The sequence below is a fragment of the Selaginella moellendorffii genome, unplaced genomic scaffold, assembly GCF_000143415.4.
Source record: "Selaginella moellendorffii unplaced genomic scaffold, v1.0 SELMOscaffold_0, whole genome shotgun sequence".
Classification (NCBI taxonomy): Eukaryota; Viridiplantae; Streptophyta; class Lycopodiopsida; order Selaginellales; family Selaginellaceae; genus Selaginella; species Selaginella moellendorffii.
In genome coordinates, this window is record NW_003314261.1 from 347,192 (window position 1) to 369,829 (window position 22,638).

Genomic DNA, 22,638 nt, shown 5'->3' on the forward strand with positions numbered 1-22,638 from the left:
GATCTAAGTCACATACCTGTAAAACTCCATTTCCAGGTGGCGCTCATACGGGGTGGTATCTTCCTCATCTTCTTGACCCCGTGAAAAGCTGTTTCGTAACACCTTTGACGAGAAGCACTCCAAAACCCTGACAAGGAACACCTTGATTCCCAGAGCACCTACGTCTGCTACCGACAGTATACCCCTGTAGATGCGCCTGGAGTAAAAACGTTCGTGCACTTTAGAAGGCAAGCAGTAATTTCCCCGCTGATTCTTGATAAGCTGGCCACACAGAAGTAGCTCATGGACAGCGTCTTGCATCTCTTGCGAAATCCATTCATGCGACACCTAAGATCAGAGGACATGTCAAACAGATAAAGATCTACCAAGCGAATGCATACCTCGATATTCGCAAGTAAGCACATTATTAAGGAACGATAAACAGCAGAGCGACTGTAAATTTTGTGGTAGAACCTGTATAACCTGTCAGACTATTGTAACCTTCAAGAAGCAGCACGGCTTACAATTGTATGCTCCGACAACTGACAAGAATGATAGAGAAATCGGTCATCTGCAGCGTGTGGACGAAGTACTCACTTGGCGTGCTCGGCCTCATCCGAATCGAAGTGTCCGCAAGCCAATCCAAAATTCCCGTCATAACTCCTGGCTGCTTATCAGACAACCGGAAAATCCAATCTCGTAATTCATCACCAAGGTCTGGGAATCTGTAGTACTGCATCCATGCTAGCCATAGGTCTACTGCCTCCTCATCACTAAATTGCAAAGAAAGACCATGATCACCTGAAGGCCTGGAAAACAATTTATATGCATAAAACCCTTGAGCAGATCAAGCTTACCTTAAGAGAATCCGATCCCTGTTGAAAGTATCCCACCCCATAGGAAATGTAGCTCCAGGGACGTCTTCTGCTCCGCAACCTGACGAAATAATTATGTTCATATTGGGTGACTGTTGCCCCTCATAACCCCCCTGCACTTGTTTCAATGTTTTCCATAACAGCAAGTCACAGCCAAATGCAGCCTGGGCTTCATCAACTAAAAGAAGCCTTTTCGGACCACCGGGGCCAAGGAGATCCGCCACCTCAACATCTGTAGCACAGGGAATTAATTCAACTCAAAGTGCAGACGCTACACTTACCACAAGTAAGCTTGAGAAGCTCCTCGAAGCTAATGTCATTGACAAAAGCAAGACTGATAAGATAAACAGCTTTCCAGTTTGGCAAGTATTTTGCTTTCCGATATGCCAGCTGCAGGAAAGACGTCTTTCCGCTCTGAGGCGGAGCCTGTATCAGGACGGCACCTTTCTGCTGAACGAGTTGTAACAACTTCTCTATTGCTGAGTTCCTTGGCGTGAAATACTCCTCTCTTGCGAGTAAGCCCTCACTTACTAAGCCCAGATTTAGAAACGCGCTGACTAAAGTGAGTAAAAAGAAAAACCAACGAAACAATATCAGCAACGAATCACTCAGAATGCAGTGAAAGAATGCTAAAGAACAAATGGGATAACAACAGGGGAAGAAGGCTTTGCTCAAGGGCTATCAGATCCTATAATAGCAAAAGCGGGTTTGAAGGCACGGGTGCCCAAATATTTCGCAAATGCAATGAGAAAATTTCTTGCTTACACTACCGGACTGCAGAGTGCTTACCTGCAGCATGATCTGCAGCAGAAACATGTTTGTTAATAAATCGATCACAAAATCAAAGATCCAAGAACATACATGACAGCAAAACAATGAAAGTCATATAAACACACAAGCAAGACGAACCAACTTGCACCTTTCACAAACTTGAGATAGACGAACGCTCCCTTTGAGAAACTCAATGCCAAATGACTGTCAGTAACTTCAATCCACCGTGACTCGCTTGTATGCAGCAAATAAACATGAGAGACACCCTTGTCCTGTTTGATCCCCGTTACTACATCACCCAGCGGTGTTCCGACCGCTACATCATCAGCAGTCGCAGAAGAATGTCTCTTCAGCGCCGAAATTGTGGGATCTAGGCGCTCCCGCGCCTTGGTCACGCAATAGCACACAGTGTAACCCTCACACTCCATTTCCATTTCCTCCATCGCCAAAACCCTTGGGATCCAACGGCCACAGATGACCTATCATCCATTACGTCCAAGATTCATGCATCCATTGTACATTCTCTCGCTGGTGCGTAGGACGCGCGTAACAAAAAAAGAGTCCCCTCTTCCCCCAAAGATGTATAAACAAAACTCTCTTCTAGCAGTTGATGCCACACTGCTCCAGATTGGGACCTTGTACCTTTTGCAGGAAAGGATTGATTCGCACCCACAGCAGCGAGAAGATCGATGCTAGAAGGATGGACCACACCACCACGATCGTTGGAGTCCTGTTTTGCCTTCCCATGAGACCCTTGAGGAACGGGTATAGATGCACGATCACCCAGAATGCGAAGAAGATCTTGCCGAAGAGAGGACCCCAGGATTGATACCCGTTGTTCACTGCGTCCGAGATCCCCGCGGCAACTCCCACTAAGTTGACAATGATCAGCGTCGTCGGGGGAATGAGGAGAGTCGTCCACTTGAACTCGTAGAGCTCGCCAAAGTCTTCGTCATCTGCGGACTTGGATGTTACCGTGAAGTTCGTGTCGATGCCGGCCAGCACCTTGAGCAGCCCCTGGAAGACCGCGAACAAGTGGGAGGAGACGCCGCCAATCACCCAAAACTGTTCGTTCCTCCACCACTCATCAATACCGACGCCGCTCCAGCGGAGCTCCAGGATACCCGTTGCGAAGATGGAAAGGAACAACGAGATAAACCACAAGCTATCGAAGTTGCTTATCTGGAAAAGAAAGAAAGCTGCTCGCGTCAGAAGCAAAACTCTGAAAATCTTACCGTGGGAATGATAAACTTGTTTGTGAGCAAGCATACTGCCGGTAGAGTGCAGTATGCCACCAAAGGAATCGACGTCAGTGGATAGACAATGGTGTTGATGTAAGCCAGCCTTTGCAGCCATTTCAACCGGCCGGAATACCCATACCATATTGGACAATGTCTGCTCAGCAAAATCTCCACCGAGCCCAGGGCCCATCGCAACACCTGATGCAGACGATCCGACAGGTTGATTGGAGCCGAGCCCTTGAATGCAGGCCTCGCAGGCATGCAGTATATCGATCTCCAGCCGCGAGAATGCATCTTAAATCCAGTCAAAATATCCTCCGTAACTGAACCATATATCCAGCCAATCTAGAAAGCAAACAGAGATTAGAGACAGCTGATGATAAATGTGTAGTAGTGTAGCGTACCTCTTTCCCCCATTCCGTTTTGTCTTCGTAACCACAGCTTATGACATGAATCGCTTCTTTCAGAAGAGATGCGGGACTAGCATCCTCGGGAACTCCTCCTTGTTCGAGTAAAGTTGACGAAACAAATACTGGTGATTGTCCAAATCTTTTCTCAAAGAATTTCTCAGAAGAAAGAAGAGACTTTGCATCCCCTGTACCTGAAAAAGACGAGCAATTTCTTTTTGTCAAACATATCGAAAGCAAAGAAAAGTATGGTGCGTACCTTCTTCCAAATCTTCCAACGAGAAAGCCGGCAAATTTGAGTCCGTCCGCTTGCTACTAGACTTTTTCTTCGATTTTGAGCTTGAGTCCTTGCTTCTTTTTCTTGGACCAAACAAGTTAAGAGATCTTCTAGCCTTGGTTTTCTTGGGAGGGTCATAGCCATATAACGCTTGCCTTCGAAAGGTACAACCGGTGCCGACGTAAACTGGGCCTTGCAAACCGTCCAGACCTTTCAAGTTGATCTGCAGAGGAAAAGGTTATAAACTACAATCCAAAACGGCGCAACGCATACTTACATCGAAGAAAACAGTGTTGTGATTTGCATACCGATCATTCCTATCAATACCATCGAATCTTTGCGGAAACTGCACGTAGCAGACACCCTTGCCCATTGTAGGATCCATCATAAAGCACATTGCTTCCCGGAGTGCTTTACTGTTGTTGATGTAGTGATCGCAATCCAAGTTAAGTAAGAAGGGAGCATTTGTCAGAACTGCTGAAACCCGAACCTGCACACAATTAAACATCAGAACTACCATGCCAGAGTAATAACTTCCTTTACCAAGGCATTCATAGCACCGGCTTTTTTGTGATGATTAAAACCTGGTCTCTTTTCACGGGAAACATAAACCAAGCGGGGTAGCTCGTTGCCTTCGGTGTCATGGCCTCCGCTGTGACCCAGAAACACCTGAAAACAACCTCTACATGTAAAGACAACAAATATTTACTTTTCTCGTCTCTAATACCTGTATCATTCCAGGGTGATCTCGCGTATTGTTTCCAGGCCAAGGTGTTCCATCCTGCATCGTCCAACCTTCCTCGGGCACCTTCTGCGCCTTTGCAACCATTGCGTTCACTCGAACTTTGAACTCTTCGTACTCTCTCTGCAAATTCAAAGCAACATTTAGAAGCAGGCTGAATAATATCGCATCAAGATTCAATACCTTCATTGCCCGACGCTCTTTTACGAAACTCGGCTGCACTTTGTCCTTGAGATAGTCTATCTTTTGCGCGAAGTACATCTCCGGTGCTCGAGGCTCAATGTTATACTTCTTGACGAATGGAACCCACTTTCTTGCAAATTCTGATGTCTCTGAAAGACCTTCAAAGGTAAGCATGGCTGAACCATCATCGGAAACGTAGCATGAGACTTTATCAACCGGATAATCGACTGAAAGAATTGATAGAATAGTGTTTGCCGTAACGAGTGGGGGCTCCTTCATGGGATCCACTGTACTGACAAATATGTCCACTGCAGCGAGCTGTGACGGCTCGCCCTCCCTCTCGTACCTGAACGATCGATCAAGGCGTTAGTAGGATGCGTTTGTAGAATACCAAACTGACAACTGACCTTAGAGAGAGCCTGTCTAGATAAGTTTCCCGATTGATAGGAAACCATTTTGGAAATTGATCAAGAATCCATGAAAATGCAAACCATATCTCGCAAATAACTGACGTAAGCCACAGGCCGAAAGCATTTGGGACAGGGTTGAGGAGCCGATAGCGGAAAAAGAATCCTAGAATGACCAGCCGAAGAACGATAACCATACGGTAGGGATTAATCTTGCTTGAAGGTAAAGGAACCTTTCGTGATAGTGGCTGTCGCGCTTCATCCATACTGCAGACAAGAATCAGTAGCGGCTCGTGACAAAGCGAAAGAAAAAGCTTACATCGGCAATTCCGGGCCATCAAGCGGATTTCCATCGATATCATATCCTTTACCACCAGAGCCAAGATGGCCTTCAGTCATCATAACCTGCTTATCTTGCTTCTGTTTCCAGCTCTCTAATCTTTCCTTCCATGCGACACTCCCGTATCCATAAGAAGACGGATCTTTAGAAGGATCCATGGATCGAATTTGGACTGAAATTTCATCAATCAAAGAGACGTTGGAACAATGCAAGCTTCCATCGGCTTACGTACCTGGAAGGTTGTCACTGTATGGAAGGGGATGAACACGTTTTCCACCGGGCCCAAAATTTGAAGGAACAATCAAAGCGTGATGATCAGGTGGAATGACATCCACATCGCTCCCATCCTATCAGCAACATTGGTTAGAATAGACTCTGGATAACAGAAGGGAAAGGAATTCCAAAGCTACATACCATTTGCCCGTTAGTAAGAAGAGGAACAGGAGGTTGCAAGCCAGGCATCTCAATTTCGTGGTCTTCTGCCCGACCATAGCTCATCCGGCCGTGGAGCATAGCCTCCGCTAGCTGCTGCCTGTCCATCTTGTCAACCTCGTCGTGGATGTTGAACTCGCTATCCAAGTCATCGAACTCCTCTTCATCGTCGTCCCCTTCCACTCGCGGGCTGCCTGTCCACGATTTCCACCGAGGAGTGTTAGTGCCCTCTTGCTATCCTATCGTAGTACCCAGCTAGAGAGTCTATCTATCCATCGGCTGGGAGGATTTGAAGGCATGGGTAAAGTACCTTTGTGACGCTTGTAGCGTGTTTTGCACTGTGGGCACGCCTGGTTCCCATCCTTTCTTTCGTAGTCATAGCAAGGGCGACACACTGGAAACGCGCATTCGTTGCAGGCGACGAACAAATCCCCATCCACGGTCAGGCCAACGTCGTCGCCACAGATTTGGCACACCTGCTGCTCCGCGTGGTTGAGAGGCTTCACCTACATTCGCGGGAGATCGCGAGGAAACATAAGAATGGAGCACCATCACCACGCACAATCACTCACCACATCTCCCCGGATGACAAGAAGCTCGTTCCTGATGTGCGATCCAGCGACGAGGCCCGCATTCGCCTCCATCTGCCCGAAATTTCCCCACGGCGATGCTCGACAGCCCCGATTACCAGCGGCTAGACCTCAGCTCCCCTCCATTCCTTCCCGCGAAAGAAACCCCAGCCCGCCGATCGATCGGAATGCCCTGCGCTGCTGTGGCGGATCTAGCAGCGGCGATGGCGGCCGGCGCGCTGGAGCAGCGCTCCTCGCCCTCGATCTCGCCAAACAAGACGAAACAAGAAAAATGCCCTGCCTCTGTCACGAAAACACACGGTTCAAGAACAAAAGAGAGAAAGCGCCTCTCTCTCTCTTTTTCCTCTCATCTTCTTCATACGCTAGATAAATAAAAACACTGCTAAACTTAACTAGCGGATGTTAGATTGGCGGAGGTAGCCGGAGTGAAGTGAAGACCCACTGTCCAGCCGTTGGGGGAGGGGCATATTCGTAAATCCTCGCCAGCGGTAACTCTCGCGGTAACATCCGGCACGTGGCACCAGGAGATTGGCTAGCCGTACCATGGCATGGGATCATTTGCTCAATGATTCTAAAGAGCTTAGCTTGCAGTGCCATTGGCATTGCATGGGGACCGCCAGCTGGCTGGGTGGACTGATAACGTCATCCATGACCATGCATGGCTGGCATTCTAGAGTGTGTGTAGAGTTTACCACCACGCAACCAAAGATCTTACAAACAAGCGGAGTGGAAAATTAGAAATTGGCCACCTTTTGACCTAATTGACGTGTCGGCACCATGCAAACGACAAAGCAGGCTAGCTGGGTGGCGCACAAGGATGCCCAGCTTGGAGCTAGATTTCCTGGGCATTTGGGTCGCGGCCCACTGGCAAAATTTGTCTCCTTTCCTCGCCTAGACAAAGCGAAAGAAGAGGAAAGTTCACAAAAAATTCGGTCTCTCTCTCTCGGCTGGAGGGAGATGAAGCCTTTGTTCCAGCTCCATCCTTTTTAAATCGTCCATCTTTTTCTTTCGCAGCTGCGGCCACTGACATCCAGCGCGACTTTGCTTTGGCACGCTCCTTACACTGCATAGCCAGGAAGAAAGCAGCCTTGTCTGTGCCAAAGCGAGTTTTTGCGTTGTCTCCCTCTCTCTCTCTCTTTCACGCTGAAAAACCTGTGCGTGTCATCGGAGAAAAAAGTCACTAAAAACTTGAAAGGAAAGTGGAGTACCTTAGTAGTAGTATACAAAGAGTTTGCTTTCCACGCTACTGTACACTGTAATGCACACAAAGTCAGCCTGCCAATGAAACCGGAAAGGAAGACAAAAAGAATGCTTCCATCACCCCCTTTGGCGTGGAGAAACAAAGGCCGCTGCTTCGCTCGCTGCTTTGTCACCGCCACCACCTTGTGAAGTTTCATCGGCATCGGCAATGTGTTTCTTCGACGATGCAGTCCCCGCCTCGTTGTGCTGGGTGTTTTCACCGCCACCGCCCTCTGAAAGCTCGGGGGAATCCGCTCGGCTACTCGCTGCCTCGTCGTCCGTCTTTGTTCCTTCGTCGTGTCTCCTCAAGTGAGGCGTCTCGCTGAATCTGCTAGAGTTCCCGCGGCAGCTCTCCTCCCTGTGACGCTTTCTCCACATCTGGATGACATCATATGAAGGAAAACACTCAGAGGCTAACCAAGCGATGAGACAAGCGTACGAACCAAGCGGTGCTCCTTGGAAGAGCTGCTGCTTCCCAGCGTTCGTTTTGTGAGAATGTTTGAAGGCTGCGCCGAGGCAGACGACACAGCTTGACGCACTCTTGGAACTCTCGGAACTCTCGGGGAGCTATTGAGCTCTTGATGGAGCAGTAGCGCCAGCTGCCAAGAAGAAAGTATCACTATAAGTGAAAAGGAGAAAAACAATTGCTGGGTACCTCCTCGTCATTTAATGGCGCAGCTGGAGATGAAGCTCCTGGTGCTGACGATCCACTCGACTTAAACAAGCTTCCCTTGTCGTCCTTTGTTCTGTCTCCGCCATCTTTGCTTCCAGACTTTCTAGGCAGAGTACTACTACCATGACTGGGCTTGCTGCTCGTGTGCGCGAGTGGCGTCTTGGATGTAGTTAACTGCTTCGAGCTGCTAGGCTGAGAAGATGGAGATTTAAGTGGCACGTTGGAGCTCTTTGCCGAGTCAGACTTCTTGAGCGCAAGGGAAGCAGGAGCGACAGCCGTCTGTTTAGAGGAAGTCGACGACTTGGTGCTTTGTGCTGAAGATTTCATTGCCGTCTTCGCAGCAGAAGCAGGCGGCGGCAAATGTGAAGCCTTGACTGCAGCAGCTGGCTTCTGATTAGTTGGCGAGCTCGGGGTCGCATTCTCTCCGAATGATTTCACGCTCGGACCCCCCGAATTGATAGAAGCCGGCGACGGAATGTCTGACTTTGAGAAAGTCGTCCTGACACTGAGTTGACAGCCCTTGTGTTCCAACTTCTTGGTATCATCGACTCCGTGAGGAGGCTTTCCAGCTTGCTGTTGCTTAACCAAGCTGGAATGATCCACAGACTCTACCTCGGGGGATGGAAGTTCCAAGGAGCTGTCCAAAGCTTGCTTCGGGAGTTCGGTACTCGCTGTTATAGGTGAAACATTCTGAGAGGAATTTGTGGGATCGCTTTTCAGTTTTTTGCACTGGTCTTCCCTCTGAGATGGGGGACCCTGCAGAAAATCCAGCGGTAAGAAACGACCGAAAATCAAGACAAGGAATCCAGCAAAACAAAGAAAAACGAAAAGAGTAATCTCGTTGCCTTCCCATACCCTCTCCTCTGTACAAAACATTCAGACGGCATGCAATCTCGATCTTACTACCTCCGTGTCCTGTTTCTTTGTGGAGAGTCGAGGCTTTTGACAGTCGACACAGACAAATGGCTTCGACGCGTTACCTGCAACAATAGCGATGCATGACACAGAAAGAAGGGAAAAGAAGAAACGTACCTTGCTCGTCACTGCTACTCGGCTCCGGTCTCAAGCACTTGCTACAAAGCCTTAAGTTTCCGTCCATGAACTCCTGGACAGCATTCTTTTTCATCGCTTTCGGGTTCTTGGGTGATTGCGCTTTTCTGTGGTGTTGGTCGCCCTTGCCCGAATCCAGGCCAGCCTTCATCTTCTTCCTGCTGTAGTGCTGCTCCTTGACATCCTCCCTCGTCCTTTTGCTCTGCGAGTTGTGCTGCTGTTTGTCATCCTTGAGTCCCCGGAACTTATACTTGTGTTTGGTGTGCCTGATCACCTCAAGCTTCTTGCCATGCCTGTCCCTGCGACCTCCGCCCTCGTCATCACCCACGGGCTGGACATCCCCGTCGACGTTGGAGAGCTTGCATTCCTGGTGCTCCGCCTTTACCTTCTTGCAGCCCCTGGAAGGAGGGGACTCCTTGAGCGCTGGCTTGCAGAGCTCGAACAAGCAGGCCGTCTCGGTGCGAGCCTCGTAGTGCCAGTTTGGGATCTCCGTGTACTGGACGTGGAGCAGCTTTGGGACGTAGCCGGCGCACTTCCACAGCTGCTGCGAGAAGACGCTCGAAACACCAACAAAGATGGAGGCGTCTCCCCCGGGGGCGCCGTGCTCGTGGACTTTGCGCGGGACGGGCACCTCGCAAGACTGTCCCACAGCCGTGTCAGTGTTCATGATCCTGCCCAAGTTTCTCTCGTCAAAACTCACCGATTTGCCGGGGAGCTCCACCAGCAGTTGCGCCACCTCCGACTCCTCCCTCTCCTTGCGCTTCTTCTCCTTGCACTTGTCGCAGACGTAGGTGGAGACGGACTTGGAGACCTGGCAGCAGGAGGTGTGCACCCACACGCCGCACTCGTCGCACTCCACCATCTCCTCGCCATCGTCGAAGGTGACGCCGCAGGGGCAGTCCACCGTCCACGGCTCCTCGCCCCAATCCTCCGACTCGGAGCTCGAATTGTTGTGGCTGATGTTGCTGCTGCCCTTGTTGTTCCCCCCATTCTGGTGCTGCTGCGCCTGCGCCTGCGCATTGCTCGCGCCCATCGCCAAACGCCCCTGCCCAAGCCCTAGAAATCTAGGGCAGAAGGGAAGGAGGAAGCATATTCTTTCCGGGGGTCGAATATTTTCTATCTACGAATATCCGATCCTCGACGAATATTCTTTAGGTGAATCTTTTGAAACTATTCCTTAGGAGAATCTTTTCCGAATAATCATAGAAATGCTAGCGCTTGCCGAGTGTATCTCACTTCTGGCAGCTGTATACAAACAAAGGAGAGGATTTGTAGTAGCGATGGATGGGTGGAATCAAAGGGGAATCAAATGGGAGTGGGCGCGGGATATGCGCACTTCTTGGTGTCGGGGTCCCAGACCGCGGGGAGCAAAAACTTGCGGCCATTGATGCCATAGGCGTTGTAACTGGCGCCCGACTTGGAGTCCACGAGGAGCTCGCCGGGGTGCCCGGGGAAGGCGCCCTTGCCGTAGATCCCGGCGCAGGCGGTGGCGGCGCCCAGGTGGGCGTGGTGGTGGCCTTGGTAGTAGCCCGTGCCGTACGGATTGGTGGCGGCACCGATGAGTACCGTGGCGACGTTGATGAGGAGGCCGTCCATGCCCACGTCACCGTTGGGCGGTAGCAACGGCTCCTTGTCCGGCCCGAAGAAGTCGCGCGGATGGGCAAACGGCCACGCGCACCGCCCGCTGCACTGTACGGTCGAGTCGCCCACCCAGCCGTACGGCATGGTCGGGTCCTTGGCCGGCTCTAGGGTTTCGTTGGTGTGGCGGTGGTAGCCGCAGCTCTGCTGGCAGAATCCGTGCTCCGCGACGTCCTGCGATGGATGGATCGATCAGAGCGAGTTAGCGCGATGGAATCGAGCCCACATTGAGCCCACATTCTTACCTTGGCAGTGAGGACGAGGTAGAAGGAATCGGTGTCCATTGGGAATCTGCCCGAGAAGACGTTGCGCAGGATGAGCTCCTGGGTGCCATTGCGATCCAGCTTCTTGCCCATGGAGTAGTCGTCCTGGATTTCCTTGACGACCTTGATGGCCTCGAAGACGTGGGTGCCATTGCCATCCTTGTACCGCGCGGTAACCTCCCACCATTTGGACACCGAGGGCAGCGTTGGAGCTACATTGGCCGCCTTGGCATCGAAGGACGCGAAGAAGTCCCGGACGATGGATTTCTGGGCGGGCGTGAAGCTGCCATACCACACGAGATAGATGTCGAGCGATCCTTTCCCTGCTAGCAGCGGCCCGCCGTGGTAATCCAGGACGAGCGGCGTCTCGGGGACGAGCGCGCGCTTCAGATCGTGGAAGCCCACCAGGCGCGCCTCGCTGAGTAGCAGCGATGCGAGGATCAAGAGCAAACAGAGCAACGAGGAGGAGATCTTCATCCTCACCCAGCTAGAGCGTGGAATGGATCGAACGAAACCCACAAAGCGTCGATCGCTGGATCGATCGATCACGTCGAGGCAGTGGATTGATGGAACAGGGAAGAACAGGGGCTCTGTTTCTTCGCTGTCGTGATAAGCGAAGGGAGAGCTCAAGTATTTGTAGTAATGAGAGTGTGAGAGAGATGACAGGTCCGTAAAAATTGGTTTTTTATGGGGTTTGAGCACATGCCCTCCCTGCAACACAGCTTAAATGACTCGTTTGGAGGATCCATCCGCCATAGCCAAGTAAAACTCTGTAGGTAAAACCTTGGAATTTACGTCGTAGAAATTCTTACGCGGAGGAGCACAGCATGTGTGAGGACGTTACAACAGTCCCACAAACAACCAACCAAAATTTCTGTGTCTTCTTCGTCTTCGCAGTTTCTTCGTGCCCGTCCAACTCAAGTTATAACAAAGCGCGTGTGACGACGCGACTGGTTCTTCGCAAACAACGAATTTTAAGTCCCTTTCTCGTTTGATCTTCAAGTCTCCAGTCTTAAGAAAATCCTGCAAGAGTCTCTCCTCTGTTCTTAAACAACTTCGCTGCCACCGACCATACTCGCTCGCATGTGTTTACCACATGCTCTCCGCAGTTTTCTTTTCTGGATTTGCTTCGCCCTCGCCCGGTCGAGCTTTTGAGTGGATCCAAGTTGAGAGTGTCGAGTACCTTACGATTGAATGCGTTAGGAGGTTCCAGCTTTCGTGGTCCCACAATGAACGTCTCGTCGAAACGAATAGAAAGAGAAGAAAACGCAGAGAATGAATGAGAAATCAAGAGCTCCAAAAATACCTGTACGCTCTCTAGAAGAGAATGTAGCTATACACAGCCTTTGCCAAGTCGCAATGGCAAACTTTTATGATACACTTGCAAGTTACGACCTCACGTCAGCGAGCCTGGCCCTCAAAGCTTCCAGCTCTGCCTCATCGTCACCTTCTGCTACGGCTTGTTGCTGCAAATCAGATCGGAAATCGTTTTTTAAAACGAAAGAGATCCAACGTTTTTTTTTTTTTCACAAAAAAAGCACGGAAAGTTGCTCTTACCTGCGGTGGAGCAGCCTCGGCATCAGCAGGCTGTTTCATCTTTTCTCTTTTTGTTGTTGCTGGCAGCTGAGAGATTGTCTCTCCAGCAACTTCTGAAAGGACCTTGTCCACCTCCTCGTCAATCTCGTCTTCCATATCTTCTGTATCGATAGCACTATCTACAGCGTCATTCACAATCTCTTCGATTACTCCGGCCTGACCAAAAAAAAAAGCCAGTTTGATGTCATGCCATGAAAAAGAAAGAACAAAATATCCAAATACAGACCTTGAGCATTTCTTTTTGGAGCTCCATCATGGTTCTCGAGATCTCGGGTGCTTTCATAAGATTGTTTACCATCTTCAGAACCTCGGAACTTTTGGCCAGGTGCCCGACGGCTTTTGCCGTTGCTGCGAATGGCCAAAGAATTTTAGCAAACACGAAACCACGTGGAAGAACTTACCAACACTCTCTCCCAGATGCATCGAGATTGAATTGAGCTGAGCTCTGTTCTCGTACAACCGATCGATCACCTTTCTCGATCTCACGATTTCTTTGGCAAGAAACTGTCACCCGACACCGAAAGAATATAAGAATCTAGACAAGGAAAAAGTGAAAATGCGGCCTTGCCTTGGCAGATCCAGTGTCATTTCGTCGCACAGCCTCACGAATGGATTTCTGTACGTTCTTCTCTTCGCGCTGGATATCTGGAAACCAAATTCTCACGCAATTCAGCCAATCGCAGCAAGAATGCGGGGGAAAAACCCTAGAAGACGAGGGATCGTACCCCTGACCTGGCGTTCAACGTTGCGAGCTTCCTGGCGGAGGCGGCGCTGCCACTCGCGCAGCTGCTCCTGTGGCGTCGGCCTGGGCTTGAACACGCCCTTCACTCGATCCATCATCTTCCCTCGCGCGCGATTGCAAAAACCCTAATTTCGAGACCTAGATCTGCCAGCGTGGACGCGCTTTTTCCACGTGGCGGCCGCGCATTGGCCAGATAACCTGATGTGAATCTTCACAGGACATATATGCATGGGAATGGCATGTGTATACCATGGCATTCTTGTTGCTCGCTCGCTAGGGAGAGTTTATTTTAACCCTAGCGAGGGCAAAGAAGAGGAGAGAAGGCCGCGCAGCGCAGTGCTCGCGCATCCTCGCAGCTTCGCTCCATCCATGGCGTGCTTCTTGCTCGCAGCGAGCGCGCATTAGGTCAGAGATTAGGGCGCTGCGTCCATAGCAGTGGAGCGTTTCCACTGATTCTTGTCGCATTTGTAACATTTGATAGACTACACTCTTCTTGGGCTCGCATTGTACAAAAAAACTCGACTCGAGGTATGCTGCTCCTTCTTGCTCCTGTTTGGATCGATTCTAGGATATCTCTTGGAGAGAAGAAGAGAGGAGGATTGTTAGCTATCACATTTGTGTGTCTTTGGAGGATGAGAGGGAAAGAAATGATAAAACGTGTTCTAGTTTTTGGTAGTACTTTTACTGACAACTTTCGTGTAAACTGCTTGGATGCAGAGCTGGCGATGTCGCAACGCTGCCTAGAATTCGATGCCGAAGTTGGGAAAGAACCGCAAACCCCGAGCATTGCACCCAAGAACTCGGTGGCAGTACGCTCGCGCATGCCTTGCGGGATTGGGCTACACCTCAATAGCCTGGGTGGCTTCACAACGACAAAGCCAAGTGTGCGTGTCACGCAGCAGCAGCAGCAGTGTCAGACGAATGGTTCTCGAGACGTGCCCGCCTCCTCAGCCTGCTCGGCTGGATCGGAGCCGGTCATGTCGGTACTAGACAATTCTGGCGAAACGGATAACAAGGAACACAACGCTGCGGACAGCGGACAAGGCGACGAGTGCGTCCAGTCGTGGGGGACTTCCGCGGTCGAAGACTTGTCGTTCGTTTTCCATGAGGAAGTTAAAACAAAGAAATCTGGACGGAAGCGGTTGCTTATGGATCCAGATCCAGACGATGGAGATGACAAACATGCCGTGGTGAAACCCAAAAAGAGAAGGTAACTTGGACAGTTAACTCTCTCGCTCTCTCTCTCTCTCTCTTGGCTTTTCACTAAGCATTGACTGCAGGAGATCCAGTGCTCTTGATCCGAATTGCAAGCGCTGCAGCTGCAAGAAATCGAAGTGCCTCAAGCTGTACGTTAATTTTTTTCATCTTTTCTTCGTTTTTGTTTCTGGCCTCTGAAACGAGTGCATGCGTGTTTGGTGCACAGATACTGTGAGTGCTTTGCTAGTGGATCGTACTGCCTGGATTCTTGCGCATGTGGCAATTGCTCCAACCGGCAGGAACACGAAGATGTTGTTAGTGAGACTCGTCAGTTGATTCAAAGCCGAAATCCGCTGGCATTCGCTCCAAGAGTGATCTCTCCAGCCGAAGTAGTACGTGTATGTCAAGCATTTGTATCGAGTAATTCACTTATCTTTGTATGTGTATCAGCATGAAGCTCCTGCCGCTGCAGCCATTCCCGCTGCTACGTCCAAGCACAAGCGCGGATGCAACTGCAAAAAGTCCCTGTGCTTGAAAAAGTACTGCGAATGCTTCCAGGTTCGCTGACTTCTCTGCTTGATCTGGATTCCTATACTGACGGCAGTTTCTACTACTTGAAGTCCGAGGTCGGTTGTTCTGATGCATGCAAGTGCCGTGGATGCAAAAACACATTTGGTGCAAAGCAAGGTGATGATTTTTTTGTCGTGTGTATTGCCACTGTTAATGCTGGCACTTGACAGGTTCACCGGAGCTGCAAGTAAGTACATCAGAGGCTTCAAGGCAGGAGGTGGAGCTTGGCAGTGGCGACGATGGTTTTTTCAGGACGCCCCGAGCGTGGTAAGCATTGCAAAGTTTAACCTCGATCATTTTGTTTCCCCACCTTACCGCGATGCGATGCTTTTTACAGCCGGGCAGCGGGACGAGACATTGAATCGCCCGCCCCGCAGACTGGAGCGTCAGCATGTTCCAAGTCATCGTCCAATTTTTACACTCTGACCACCCCGCTGCACGAGAGATACGATGGCGATATTTCTCCTGAGTTTAGTGCCTCAAGGACGCCCTGCCAAAGGCAGCCGAGCAGGACCACTGCTAGTCAAGGCTACACGTCGGTGCTGACAGTTTCGTCCAGGGGCCGCACACTGCCACCGGGGACACATTCTTTGCAAAGCAAGACGCTAGACACAGTTTCGGCAGAGGAAGAAGACGACTTCCCGGATTTCCTCCTGGATCCATCCGAGGTTCAGTCAGCAACCGTGACAAGCTCACCCAAGAAGAAGCGGGTTACACCACCACAGGTTGGCGCCACCGCTACCACGACCACGACCAAGTTACCTCCGGTGCTTAAGAACGGGAGGAAGCTGACGCTCCAGGCCTTACCGTCACTCCCGCCGGTGTCTTCCATACGAGAAAGTTTCAGACCAAAGAACAAGTGAAGCGGGCTGTCTGCGTCGCGATGACACTTCTTTTGGGGGCCCAGCTCGGGTAGCTAGGTGGTCAGGAGTGGAGGAAGGGAATCCCTGAACGGATGGGCTTATAGCTAGCAGGGTATCAAAGGTTGTTGAGCACTGGAGAAGGAAAAAACGCAAAGTTTCAGGCTCGTGGCATTTGAAGACGGCGAGTTCCGCTTCCTACGGGCCGAACTCTCTTGGCATTATCGGCAACGACCAAGCAAAGCAGGGACAGACAGCAGCAACAGCAAATGGCCTTCTTTTATTCAAATGGACATAGTCAAGCCAAGCCATTGGACCCCGTTCGTCCACAACGCACGGCCCCTCTCCACTCCAGCTTGTTAGATTCGTTTTGGGACGATGTGGAATATTGCGGGGTCAGCATCAACCAGAGAACACTCAACGCTCTCTTCTTCAACTATATACAGAATGGTGAAGTATTAGCCACGAGCAACAAGGGAGTAAATGCCAACCGACTCGCCAAGCCCCACCTCGATCCGTGGCATCCAGCTTTTTTGGCAGACGCGGACGTGTGTGTGGAGGAGCTCTGTGCCTTAAAAAATATAGAGAGAGAGGAGGGGACGAAAAGAGGAGAAGCAAACATCACATCTGATCTAAGACTGCGGAGATGGGGTCGGAATCGGTGGGCTCGTCGTCATAAAAGTGTGCCAGTGACTTGCTGCTTTGCTGCTGCCATGACGCAGCGTCGATCTTGGTGTCGAGAATGGAGGAATCAAAGAAACACCACGACTTGAAAACGCTCCCTCCGGTTCCGGTGGGGGAGAAGATCCCGTCCGAGAAGCAGCTCCACGAGTCCGTCGTCTCGGAGCAGGACGATGGAGAGTTGGAGCTGCTGTTGTTGCTGCTGCTGTTATCGATCCAGAATGGGAACACGGACGACGCTGCCGTTTGCTGCTCTTGAGCTTGAGCTTGAACGTGAGCTTGGTGGTGGTGGTGGTGAGCTTGAGCTTGGTGGTGGAATGCCAGTGTCGCTGGAACGAAATTCATGCCTGCGTCGCAATGCTGCTGCTGCTGGTGGGGGCTGAGCGTGATCGGCAGCATTGAAAGTGAGAAGCTGTTCTCTTCCTCTTCGTTGTGTTGCTGCAGAGACTGCCTAAACCGGAAACCATTATCCTTGACGTGATTGTTGTGGAGCGAGTGACCCGAGACTCCAATTACTTCTCCCAGTTCCTCGGACGATCGGGCGACGCTGTCGGGGCCGGCTGCCATTGGCTTGTGAGTGTGTGGGTCGATACCAACTTGACGTAGCTTCTTCCGCAGGCACGAGTTCCAAAAGTTTTTAATCTCGTTGTCTGTTCGACCCGGGAGCTGCGTCGCAATTTGCGCCCACCTGTATGGAAACAATTCAGCATCAATCCAATGCTACATTTCCACACCAAATCGAATTCCAGCTCGCTCGAGCACACACCTGTTCCCAAGCACTGCGTGTAGCTTGACGATCAACTCTTCTTCCTGTTGCGAAAAGTGGCCCCTTTTCAAGTCGGGCCGGAGATAGTTGATCCATCTCAGCCTGCAGCTCTTCCCACATCTTTGGAGGCCTGTGACAATGCCACCAAGAATTGTGAGCTCACGAGAACTTGAAATTGAGGTACAAATACTCACCTGCGTGTTTCGGTACGATGCTCCAGCATTTGTGGCCATACTTTGTAATGTACCTCACCAATTTCTCATCTTCCTCTGGAGACCACAGTCCTTTGCGAAGCTTTGGCTTTGCAGAGGATTGGCTCCCCATGAATCGCCCCGAAGTGAAAAAAAACGTACACGCAAGCACACACACAACTAGAAGAGAGGGAGGGCCTTTATGCAGCAGGGACAGCAAAACACAAAGTTATTTAAGGGAAGAGCAGCACTCACACACGCATGGAATAATCTGTTCCAATGGCAGCTACTGCCCTGTGTGTAGGCCCGAGAGAGAGAGAGAGAGAGAGAGAGAGAGAGAGTATTACCCGGAAGAAACACGTCGGGATGATTTACTTTTTAGTTCAATCAGCACCATTGAGGGAGCGGTTGTTGCCTCGTGAGTAAATCGCGAATACACTAACATTGTCCTTTGTGGCGTGCCGGATAGATTAATCCAAGGACGATCGAAATTGGGCACTAGCTTGTACAATTCCCTAGGATTGAACGACCGTATGGAATGCCACCACCTTTTTCTATAAACACTTGTCGGTGTTCCATGGACGTTGATCGATCGACGTACGCCTTGCCCCGCCATGGTTTTAACGTCATATAAATCGTTGTGCGTTTGGACTAGAAGAATCTTGTACTGTTGGCTCTGTGTGTCAAGTAAAACATACCAGTGGGGAGAATTTAAAACGTGGCCTTTGAAAGTAGCGAGCTGATGGAGCTGTTGACAAGCCAACGCTTGCATACTTTTCCAAAAACATATCTAAAGTGTCTCTCCAGCACAGAAAGGTTGGGTTTGGTATGTTGTCACTGGAGCTTCTCAAATGTGAGAAAGACTGGAATTCTCGCAATGTCCACTCACACTTCCCCCACGTCGTGAATAATATGCTATAGCTTTTTGATTCGCACCAGAATCTTTCACAGGATTCGGATGAAAATACCATACCTTGATAAATTAAGTGTTCGTTTGTTTGCCAGAACACTCAAGCTTGCTCTAAAAAAACATCCGGGTCTGCAGCGACGGGAACACGGAGGGACAGCTCATCGAGACGGACAACCAAGTTTAGAGCACGCCGAACTCACTTCGCTTGAACGAGCCGCAAGCTTTCTGTAATCTAGAAAAACAATATAAGCATCTGTCCAAAATGCTGTCCAAAATGCCAAATACCTGGTCTTGCCAATAATCTTTCATCTCCAAGCCTTGGTTGAAAACCAGGAACAGTTACACGTTGATACGGGTTGAGATAAAATCCTTTGCTTGAGACAATCACTGTGTCGCTGTATGTCACCTTTAGTATCCAAACCATAGCAATCACAGGGGGAACATCGAAGGTGGTCCCGATGGCCCAAGCAATCTTGATGTCTGAAAGGCCACTTCAGAATGGATGTGAAGGCACGCGACGGCCATCTACAAACACGCAGACGGAAGATGGCTTCAATCAAATGCGTCTGAGAAAAGTTCAGGTACCTTGGCACAGTCGGGATCTGGATCATGGGAGGCAACTTCAAGACACCATTCGCGGATCCACTCCAGACCTTCGGTAAGAGAAGCATCCAGTGCGGCTACATGTGAAGGACTAAGTGCTACCAAGACACGGGAAGCAGCAAAGAGTACTGCTCTTCTCACATAAGGTTCCGGATGCTTGAAGATGGGCCTGAAAAGAAGACACAGTTAAACTAAGTTGTTGTAAGAAAAAAAAAACCAAAACGTACCGAGATCTCAGCATTTCAATAAGCCCGGCACCTAACGCCGGTGAATCCGGCTGGAGAGACAGACACTGCATGCAAACACCCAGCATCATTATAAGTCTCGCAAGGATAATGAAGTCTGTCCCCATTATGTCGAGCCCACTTCTTTTCTTGTCGTAATCTCGCATTACCGGCAGCATGAATGCAGTAGCAACCGGAGCAAATCTGTTTCTTCTATAACTACAAGACTCGCCTCCTCCTGTCTTCAACCTTTCCACTTGGAGCTCAAGCGACCGTTTACCCCACCGGCGAGATTTCCCAAGCTCTTCTTGTCCGGGCCGCGGTGGGAGTTCCCTCTCGTACGTCGGTCCCCACGATAGCAAAGAATCGCCCGACAATGGACGCGACACCTCTTTCCAAGGCCCTGCCGCTCGAGTGACTTCCTTAGGCTCCGCACCATTCGCAAGCTCTTGCGCTGCATCTGGAAAAAAGTAATGACATCAGGATAAACGCTTGCATAAGTACTTGCCCGCTAAAACATCCAGGATCATAAGCCGTTGGCTCATGTCAACGTGAACTGAGTAGAGCTCTTTTGTTAGAACACCTGCACTGGTCAGTGGTGCACAGACCAGCAAAGCCATAAGTGCACGATGCCGTTTGACTTCCACTGTATCATCCGCGGCGCTACAACGCACATATACTAATGCTTGGACCAAATCTGCCGCCGAGTTCTCGAGTTCGTCAGGCATTAGCCTGACGAAGTTCTCACACACATCCAGAGCTCTTTCGATCTGCAAGTTGTATATCAGCTAAAACAAGCAGCATAGAAACCAGAACACTTACTGCATCCGGATCGTCTCCTTTTCTCAAGCTCGCAGCACAGCTACTCAGCTGTGATGGGAATTTTGCTTTGTCAAGATCGGCCTCGTCATCAGACATGTCATATGGCTTGAGAGAAGCCTCACTTTCGCTGTCCGATTCTTCGTTCCCGCCAAGGTTTGCCAGATCTACCACAGCATCCGGATCATCCACTTCCACTGTAGTTTTGGCCTTCACCTGCCTCGCAATACCATCGTTCCCTGCTTCAGGCGCATCAGCCAAAACCTTCTTTCCCGAATAATCTGGAACATCCCAGTTTTGAAGATCCTCGATATTGTCTTCGTCGTCTAGAAGTAGAGGGTTATCTGGATTGATCACGATAGAATATACGAGAGCAATTTGTTTTGCCATCCGGCGAATTAGTGGAAATGGGCTGTCCAGCCTTCCTATAGAAGAGCACCGTGAGAAACACCAAACAATGAAAGGCTATGTAGTGTTTACTTACTACTAACACCGTCAAGAATAAATTTTAGAAGACTGTCAGTTCCTGAAATCTCCTCTTTAGTCATCGCTTTGATGGAGATACCTAGAGCCGCGGTCACATCTGATAGTGGTTTGTCAATACAAAGACGAGACTGAACCTAGAAAAACATACATGCTTGGCGGTCGTTCGATGCAGACTGGATGTAATTTTTTTCTGCCCAAGATTCTGCTAGAGATCTTGCGATATCTTTCTGAATGTTCTTTTCCTCGCCGTGCTTGCAAAGCACTGAGAACGACAGTATGCAATTCAAAATACGCAAAGGAAACACTTTCCAAAGTAAAAACCTGTCAGTGAAAATATTTCTGCACGCGCAATAGAAACCTTCAGTTCCAAAACCTGGTGTAAGAAAATCGTAGCTTACCTCACACTTGCGTGCGAAAGCGGGTCTCCGAATAACGAGTGGAGTGTAAAGTAAGCATCTTGTTCTGTCACATAACAGTCGTTTAGTCTGTACAATACAGCTTCCGCCATCCGCTCGAGAGCATAGAAGTCTTTCATGGACAAAACTACCCCTTGCCAGCATGTGATCTCCTTGGGAACTGTTTTCAACGTTTGAACAAAGTGTGATAACTCGGAAACAAATTTCGCAGCCACAACATCTGCAAAAGCCAAGACCGTCGACAATAATTGTCCAAAGTGAGTCTTACCAGCGTGACCACGCCTGCAAAGCTTGTTAAAAAGCTCCCCTATAAACAGAAACTTCCCCTTGGCGAGGCTGTCGGTTGAACCATCCCAGCCCTCCTTGGCAGCCGAAAGAATTTGGGACACCACGGAGCTGAGAAATGATCTGTGGCTCGAGTTAAGAATTCGTAACGTAGACAAAACAACAACACCAATGTTTCAAGGATACGGACTGTGAAGACTCGCAGGAGCCTTTGGACGCACCCTGTCAGGAACAGATGAAACAAGCTGCGCAACTTGTGTGATGCATTGAAGCGACGGCTGTCCAGCCTCAGCAAACTCCTCCGCTATGTTACGCACTCCTGGATTCTCCACAAAACACTTGATCAATAGCCTGAAAGTTCACCCAAGTTGTCAGGCCTCAAGGTTTCGAGCTTTTTACCGTTCGGCTTGGATGCACAGAACGTTATCAAACTCACTTTCGAGAGAATGTTCCGTACCAAGTGCCGGCACCAGAGCCATGAGCACTTCGCTTGGACGGCCCGCCAGGAAAAAATCATCAAAGAGCGAGCTTCTTTCACTCTCCGTGAGACAGGCGATCCAGTCGGGTGCCACCTCTTGAAGAAGCGGAGTCAGCATTTCATTGCCGAGAATGAGAATGAGGCAGCAACTTACTGTAAAGAAGAAACTTGGCCACGATTCCAAAACATTCTGGCTCGTGAAGCACATTTTCTCCTTGTCCTCGTTGCTTGCAAAGATCTGCAAGCTATATGACGAAATATCACTGTAATACCGCAGAGATATCTTCGGGATATATCATACCTGAGCGATATCTCCAATCTTGGAAGAATCTGCTGAACACAAGCAGCATTGCGATGTATAATCCAGGCCAAACGAACCTTGACGATCGCCGAAGACGACCGATCGCAGCACGCCGAGAGCCGCCACGACATCGTCCACGGCGCAATCGCGCCTGGCGAGGAGATCGCCGATCGCCCTGGCGAGCGCGAGCAGCGACGACGACATTCCTTCCTAAAACCCTAGAACTCACGAGAAGGAGAAAATATTTTGTTTCGAGGTCCCAGTTTCGAATCCCGTCCACTTCGATTTCCTCTGACAGGGCATTGACGATGTATAGGTCGTCGGACACGACAAAGGCAAGCATCACCAACGCTAGAAAATGTTGACCAAGAAATGAGAAAGAAATTTTTTTGGTCGCGCTGGAATG

The 22,638-nt window shown here is 50.0% G+C and overlaps 8 protein-coding genes across 10 annotated transcripts; 1 reads left to right on the forward strand and 7 right to left on the reverse strand.

Annotated features, from left to right (window-relative positions):
* Positions 1-1,567: 1,567 nt before the first annotated feature.
* Positions 1,568-2,092, reverse strand: LOC112346501. Its single transcript, XM_024675571.1, has 2 exons — positions 1,774-2,092; positions 1,568-1,655 (listed from the first exon to the last, which is right to left on the reverse strand). Exons 1-2 carry the CDS (start codon positions 2,066-2,068, stop codon positions 1,621-1,623), a joined length of 330 nt encoding a protein of 109 aa, XP_024531339.1. The 5' UTR covers positions 2,069-2,092; the 3' UTR covers positions 1,568-1,620.
* LOC9633242 (probable cellulose synthase A catalytic subunit 5 [UDP-forming]) lies at positions 2,083-6,631 on the reverse strand. Its single transcript, XM_002960673.2, has 14 exons — positions 6,227-6,631; positions 5,965-6,160; positions 5,637-5,848; positions 5,455-5,569; positions 5,202-5,394; positions 4,883-5,149; positions 4,476-4,821; positions 4,278-4,415; positions 4,094-4,219; positions 3,828-4,040; positions 3,533-3,773; positions 3,271-3,467; positions 2,861-3,211; positions 2,083-2,807 (listed from the first exon to the last, which is right to left on the reverse strand). Exons 1-14 carry the CDS (start codon positions 6,296-6,298, stop codon positions 2,226-2,228), a joined length of 3,249 nt encoding a protein of 1,082 aa, XP_002960719.1. The 5' UTR covers positions 6,299-6,631; the 3' UTR covers positions 2,083-2,225.
* Positions 6,632-7,049: 418 nt separating this feature from the next.
* Positions 7,050-10,312, reverse strand: LOC9633243 (zinc finger CCCH domain-containing protein 18). Of its 2 annotated transcripts, XM_002960674.2 has the most exons (8): positions 9,907-10,312; positions 9,189-9,846; positions 9,063-9,136; positions 8,139-8,912; positions 7,927-8,082; positions 7,566-7,861; positions 7,453-7,497; positions 7,050-7,396 (listed from the first exon to the last, which is right to left on the reverse strand). In XM_002960674.2, exons 1-7 carry the CDS (start codon positions 10,237-10,239, stop codon positions 7,488-7,490), a joined length of 2,301 nt encoding a protein of 766 aa, XP_002960720.2. In that variant the 5' UTR covers positions 10,240-10,312; the 3' UTR covers positions 7,050-7,396; positions 7,453-7,487. The 2 variants fall into 2 exon arrangements, with proteins under 2 accessions (XP_002960720.2, XP_024531310.1); XM_024675542.1 differs by having other exon boundaries at positions 9,189-10,312.
* A 71-nt stretch (positions 10,313-10,383) lies between these two features.
* Positions 10,384-11,721, reverse strand: LOC9633244 (protein EXORDIUM-like 2). Its single transcript, XM_002960675.2, has 2 exons — positions 11,090-11,721; positions 10,384-11,018 (listed from the first exon to the last, which is right to left on the reverse strand). The coding sequence occupies exons 1-2, from the start codon at positions 11,582-11,584 to the stop codon at positions 10,512-10,514; spliced, it is 1,002 nt and encodes a 333-aa protein (XP_002960721.1). The 5' UTR covers positions 11,585-11,721; the 3' UTR covers positions 10,384-10,511.
* A 349-nt stretch (positions 11,722-12,070) lies between these two features.
* LOC9633245 (vacuolar protein sorting-associated protein 24 homolog 1) lies at positions 12,071-13,592 on the reverse strand. Its single transcript, XM_024675560.1, has 6 exons — positions 13,429-13,592; positions 13,272-13,348; positions 13,105-13,207; positions 12,930-13,051; positions 12,665-12,859; positions 12,071-12,573 (listed from the first exon to the last, which is right to left on the reverse strand). The coding sequence occupies exons 1-6, from the start codon at positions 13,541-13,543 to the stop codon at positions 12,496-12,498; spliced, it is 690 nt and encodes a 229-aa protein (XP_024531328.1). The 5' UTR covers positions 13,544-13,592; the 3' UTR covers positions 12,071-12,495.
* Positions 13,593-13,713: 121 nt separating this feature from the next.
* On the forward strand, positions 13,714-16,404 carry LOC9633246 (protein tesmin/TSO1-like CXC 2). Of its 2 annotated transcripts, none has more exons than XM_024669943.1 (8): positions 13,714-13,973; positions 14,163-14,655; positions 14,726-14,791; positions 14,869-15,040; positions 15,093-15,200; positions 15,263-15,329; positions 15,383-15,479; positions 15,550-16,404. In XM_024669943.1, the coding sequence occupies exons 2-8, from the start codon at positions 14,171-14,173 to the stop codon at positions 16,073-16,075; spliced, it is 1,521 nt and encodes a 506-aa protein (XP_024525711.1). In that variant the 5' UTR covers positions 13,714-13,973; positions 14,163-14,170; the 3' UTR covers positions 16,076-16,404. The 2 variants fall into 2 exon arrangements, with proteins under 2 accessions (XP_024525711.1, XP_024525715.1); XM_024669947.1 differs by having other exon boundaries at positions 14,869-15,034.
* On the reverse strand, positions 16,334-18,094 carry LOC9633247 (transcription factor MYB32). The gene is made up of 3 exons (XM_002960677.2): positions 17,714-18,094; positions 17,520-17,649; positions 16,334-17,441 (listed from the first exon to the last, which is right to left on the reverse strand). The coding sequence occupies exons 1-3, from the start codon at positions 17,841-17,843 to the stop codon at positions 16,694-16,696; spliced, it is 1,008 nt and encodes a 335-aa protein (XP_002960723.1). The 5' UTR covers positions 17,844-18,094; the 3' UTR covers positions 16,334-16,693.
* Positions 18,095-18,614: 520 nt separating this feature from the next.
* Positions 18,615-22,436, reverse strand: LOC9656226 (telomere length regulation protein TEL2 homolog). Its single transcript, XM_024674497.1, has 15 exons — positions 22,310-22,436; positions 22,233-22,261; positions 22,086-22,176; positions 21,853-22,027; positions 21,640-21,804; positions 21,437-21,576; positions 21,151-21,388; positions 20,901-21,091; positions 20,751-20,849; positions 20,270-20,691; positions 19,956-20,217; positions 19,451-19,907; positions 19,206-19,392; positions 18,906-19,145; positions 18,615-18,852 (listed from the first exon to the last, which is right to left on the reverse strand). The coding sequence occupies exons 1-14, from the start codon at positions 22,434-22,436 to the stop codon at positions 19,050-19,052; spliced, it is 2,679 nt and encodes an 892-aa protein (XP_024530265.1). The 3' UTR covers positions 18,615-18,852; positions 18,906-19,049.
* Positions 22,437-22,638: the final 202 nt, after the last annotated feature.

What these genes read in the sequence shown, in the direction of transcription:
- LOC112346501 (XM_024675571.1), bottom strand. Translation starts at nt 2,068, where the DNA reads ATGGAGGAAATGGAAATGGAGTGTGAGGGTTACACTGTGTGCTATTGC. An exon ending in CTATCTCAAGTTTGTGAAAG is followed by an intron (nt 1,656 to 1,773) that starts GTGCAAGTTGGT and finishes TTTCTGCTGCAG; the next exon opens with ATCATGCTGCAGGTAAGCAC.
- LOC9633247 (XM_002960677.2), bottom strand. Translation starts at nt 17,843, where the DNA reads ATGGGGAGCCAATCCTCTGCAAAGCCAAAGCTTCGCAAAGGACTGTGG. An exon ending in CATCGTACCGAAACACGCAG is followed by an intron (nt 17,650 to 17,713) that starts GTGAGTATTTGT and finishes GCATTGTCACAG; the next exon opens with GCCTCCAAAGATGTGGGAAG. An exon ending in CACGCAGTGCTTGGGAACAG is followed by an intron (nt 17,442 to 17,519) that starts GTGTGTGCTCGA and finishes GTTTCCATACAG; the next exon opens with GTGGGCGCAAATTGCGACGC.
- LOC9633244 (XM_002960675.2), bottom strand. Translation starts at nt 11,584, where the DNA reads ATGAAGATCTCCTCCTCGTTGCTCTGTTTGCTCTTGATCCTCGCATCG. An exon ending in ACCTCGTCCTCACTGCCAAG is followed by an intron (nt 11,019 to 11,089) that starts GTAAGAATGTGG and finishes CATCCATCGCAG; the next exon opens with GACGTCGCGGAGCACGGATT.
- LOC9633246 (XM_024669943.1), top strand. Translation starts at nt 14,171, where the DNA reads ATGTCGCAACGCTGCCTAGAATTCGATGCCGAAGTTGGGAAAGAACCG. An exon ending in GTGAAACCCAAAAAGAGAAG is followed by an intron (nt 14,656 to 14,725) that starts GTAACTTGGACA and finishes CATTGACTGCAG; the next exon opens with GAGATCCAGTGCTCTTGATC. An exon ending in AGTACTGCGAATGCTTCCAG is followed by an intron (nt 15,201 to 15,262) that starts GTTCGCTGACTT and finishes TACTACTTGAAG; the next exon opens with TCCGAGGTCGGTTGTTCTGA.
- LOC9633245 (XM_024675560.1), bottom strand. Translation starts at nt 13,543, where the DNA reads ATGATGGATCGAGTGAAGGGCGTGTTCAAGCCCAGGCCGACGCCACAG. An exon ending in ATGACACTGGATCTGCCAAG is followed by an intron (nt 13,208 to 13,271) that starts GCAAGGCCGCAT and finishes GTCGGGTGACAG; the next exon opens with TTTCTTGCCAAAGAAATCGT. An exon ending in TCCAAAAAGAAATGCTCAAG is followed by an intron (nt 12,860 to 12,929) that starts GTCTGTATTTGG and finishes TTTTTTGGTCAG; the next exon opens with GCCGGAGTAATCGAAGAGAT.
- LOC9656226 (XM_024674497.1), bottom strand. Translation starts at nt 22,436, where the DNA reads ATGTCGTCGTCGCTGCTCGCGCTCGCCAGGGCGATCGGCGATCTCCTC. An exon ending in CTTTCGCACGCAAGTGTGAG is followed by an intron (nt 21,092 to 21,150) that starts GTAAGCTACGAT and finishes TTGCGCGTGCAG; the next exon opens with AAATATTTTCACTGACAGGT. An exon ending in CAGATCCCGACTGTGCCAAG is followed by an intron (nt 19,146 to 19,205) that starts GTACCTGAACTT and finishes GCGTGTTTGTAG; the next exon opens with ATGGCCGTCGCGTGCCTTCA.
- LOC9633242 (XM_002960673.2), bottom strand. Translation starts at nt 6,298, where the DNA reads ATGGAGGCGAATGCGGGCCTCGTCGCTGGATCGCACATCAGGAACGAG. An exon ending in ATACAGTGACAACCTTCCAG is followed by an intron (nt 5,395 to 5,454) that starts GTACGTAAGCCG and finishes ATGAAATTTCAG; the next exon opens with TCCAAATTCGATCCATGGAT. An exon ending in CTAGACAGGCTCTCTCTAAG is followed by an intron (nt 4,822 to 4,882) that starts GTCAGTTGTCAG and finishes TCGATCGTTCAG; the next exon opens with GTACGAGAGGGAGGGCGAGC.
- LOC9633243 (XM_024675542.1), bottom strand. Translation starts at nt 10,239, where the DNA reads ATGGGCGCGAGCAATGCGCAGGCGCAGGCGCAGCAGCACCAGAATGGG. An exon ending in CAAAGAAACAGGACACGGAG is followed by an intron (nt 8,913 to 9,062) that starts GTAGTAAGATCG and finishes GATTTTCTGCAG; the next exon opens with GGTCCCCCATCTCAGAGGGA. An exon ending in CGCCATTAAATGACGAGGAG is followed by an intron (nt 8,083 to 8,138) that starts GTACCCAGCAAT and finishes TCTTCTTGGCAG; the next exon opens with CTGGCGCTACTGCTCCATCA.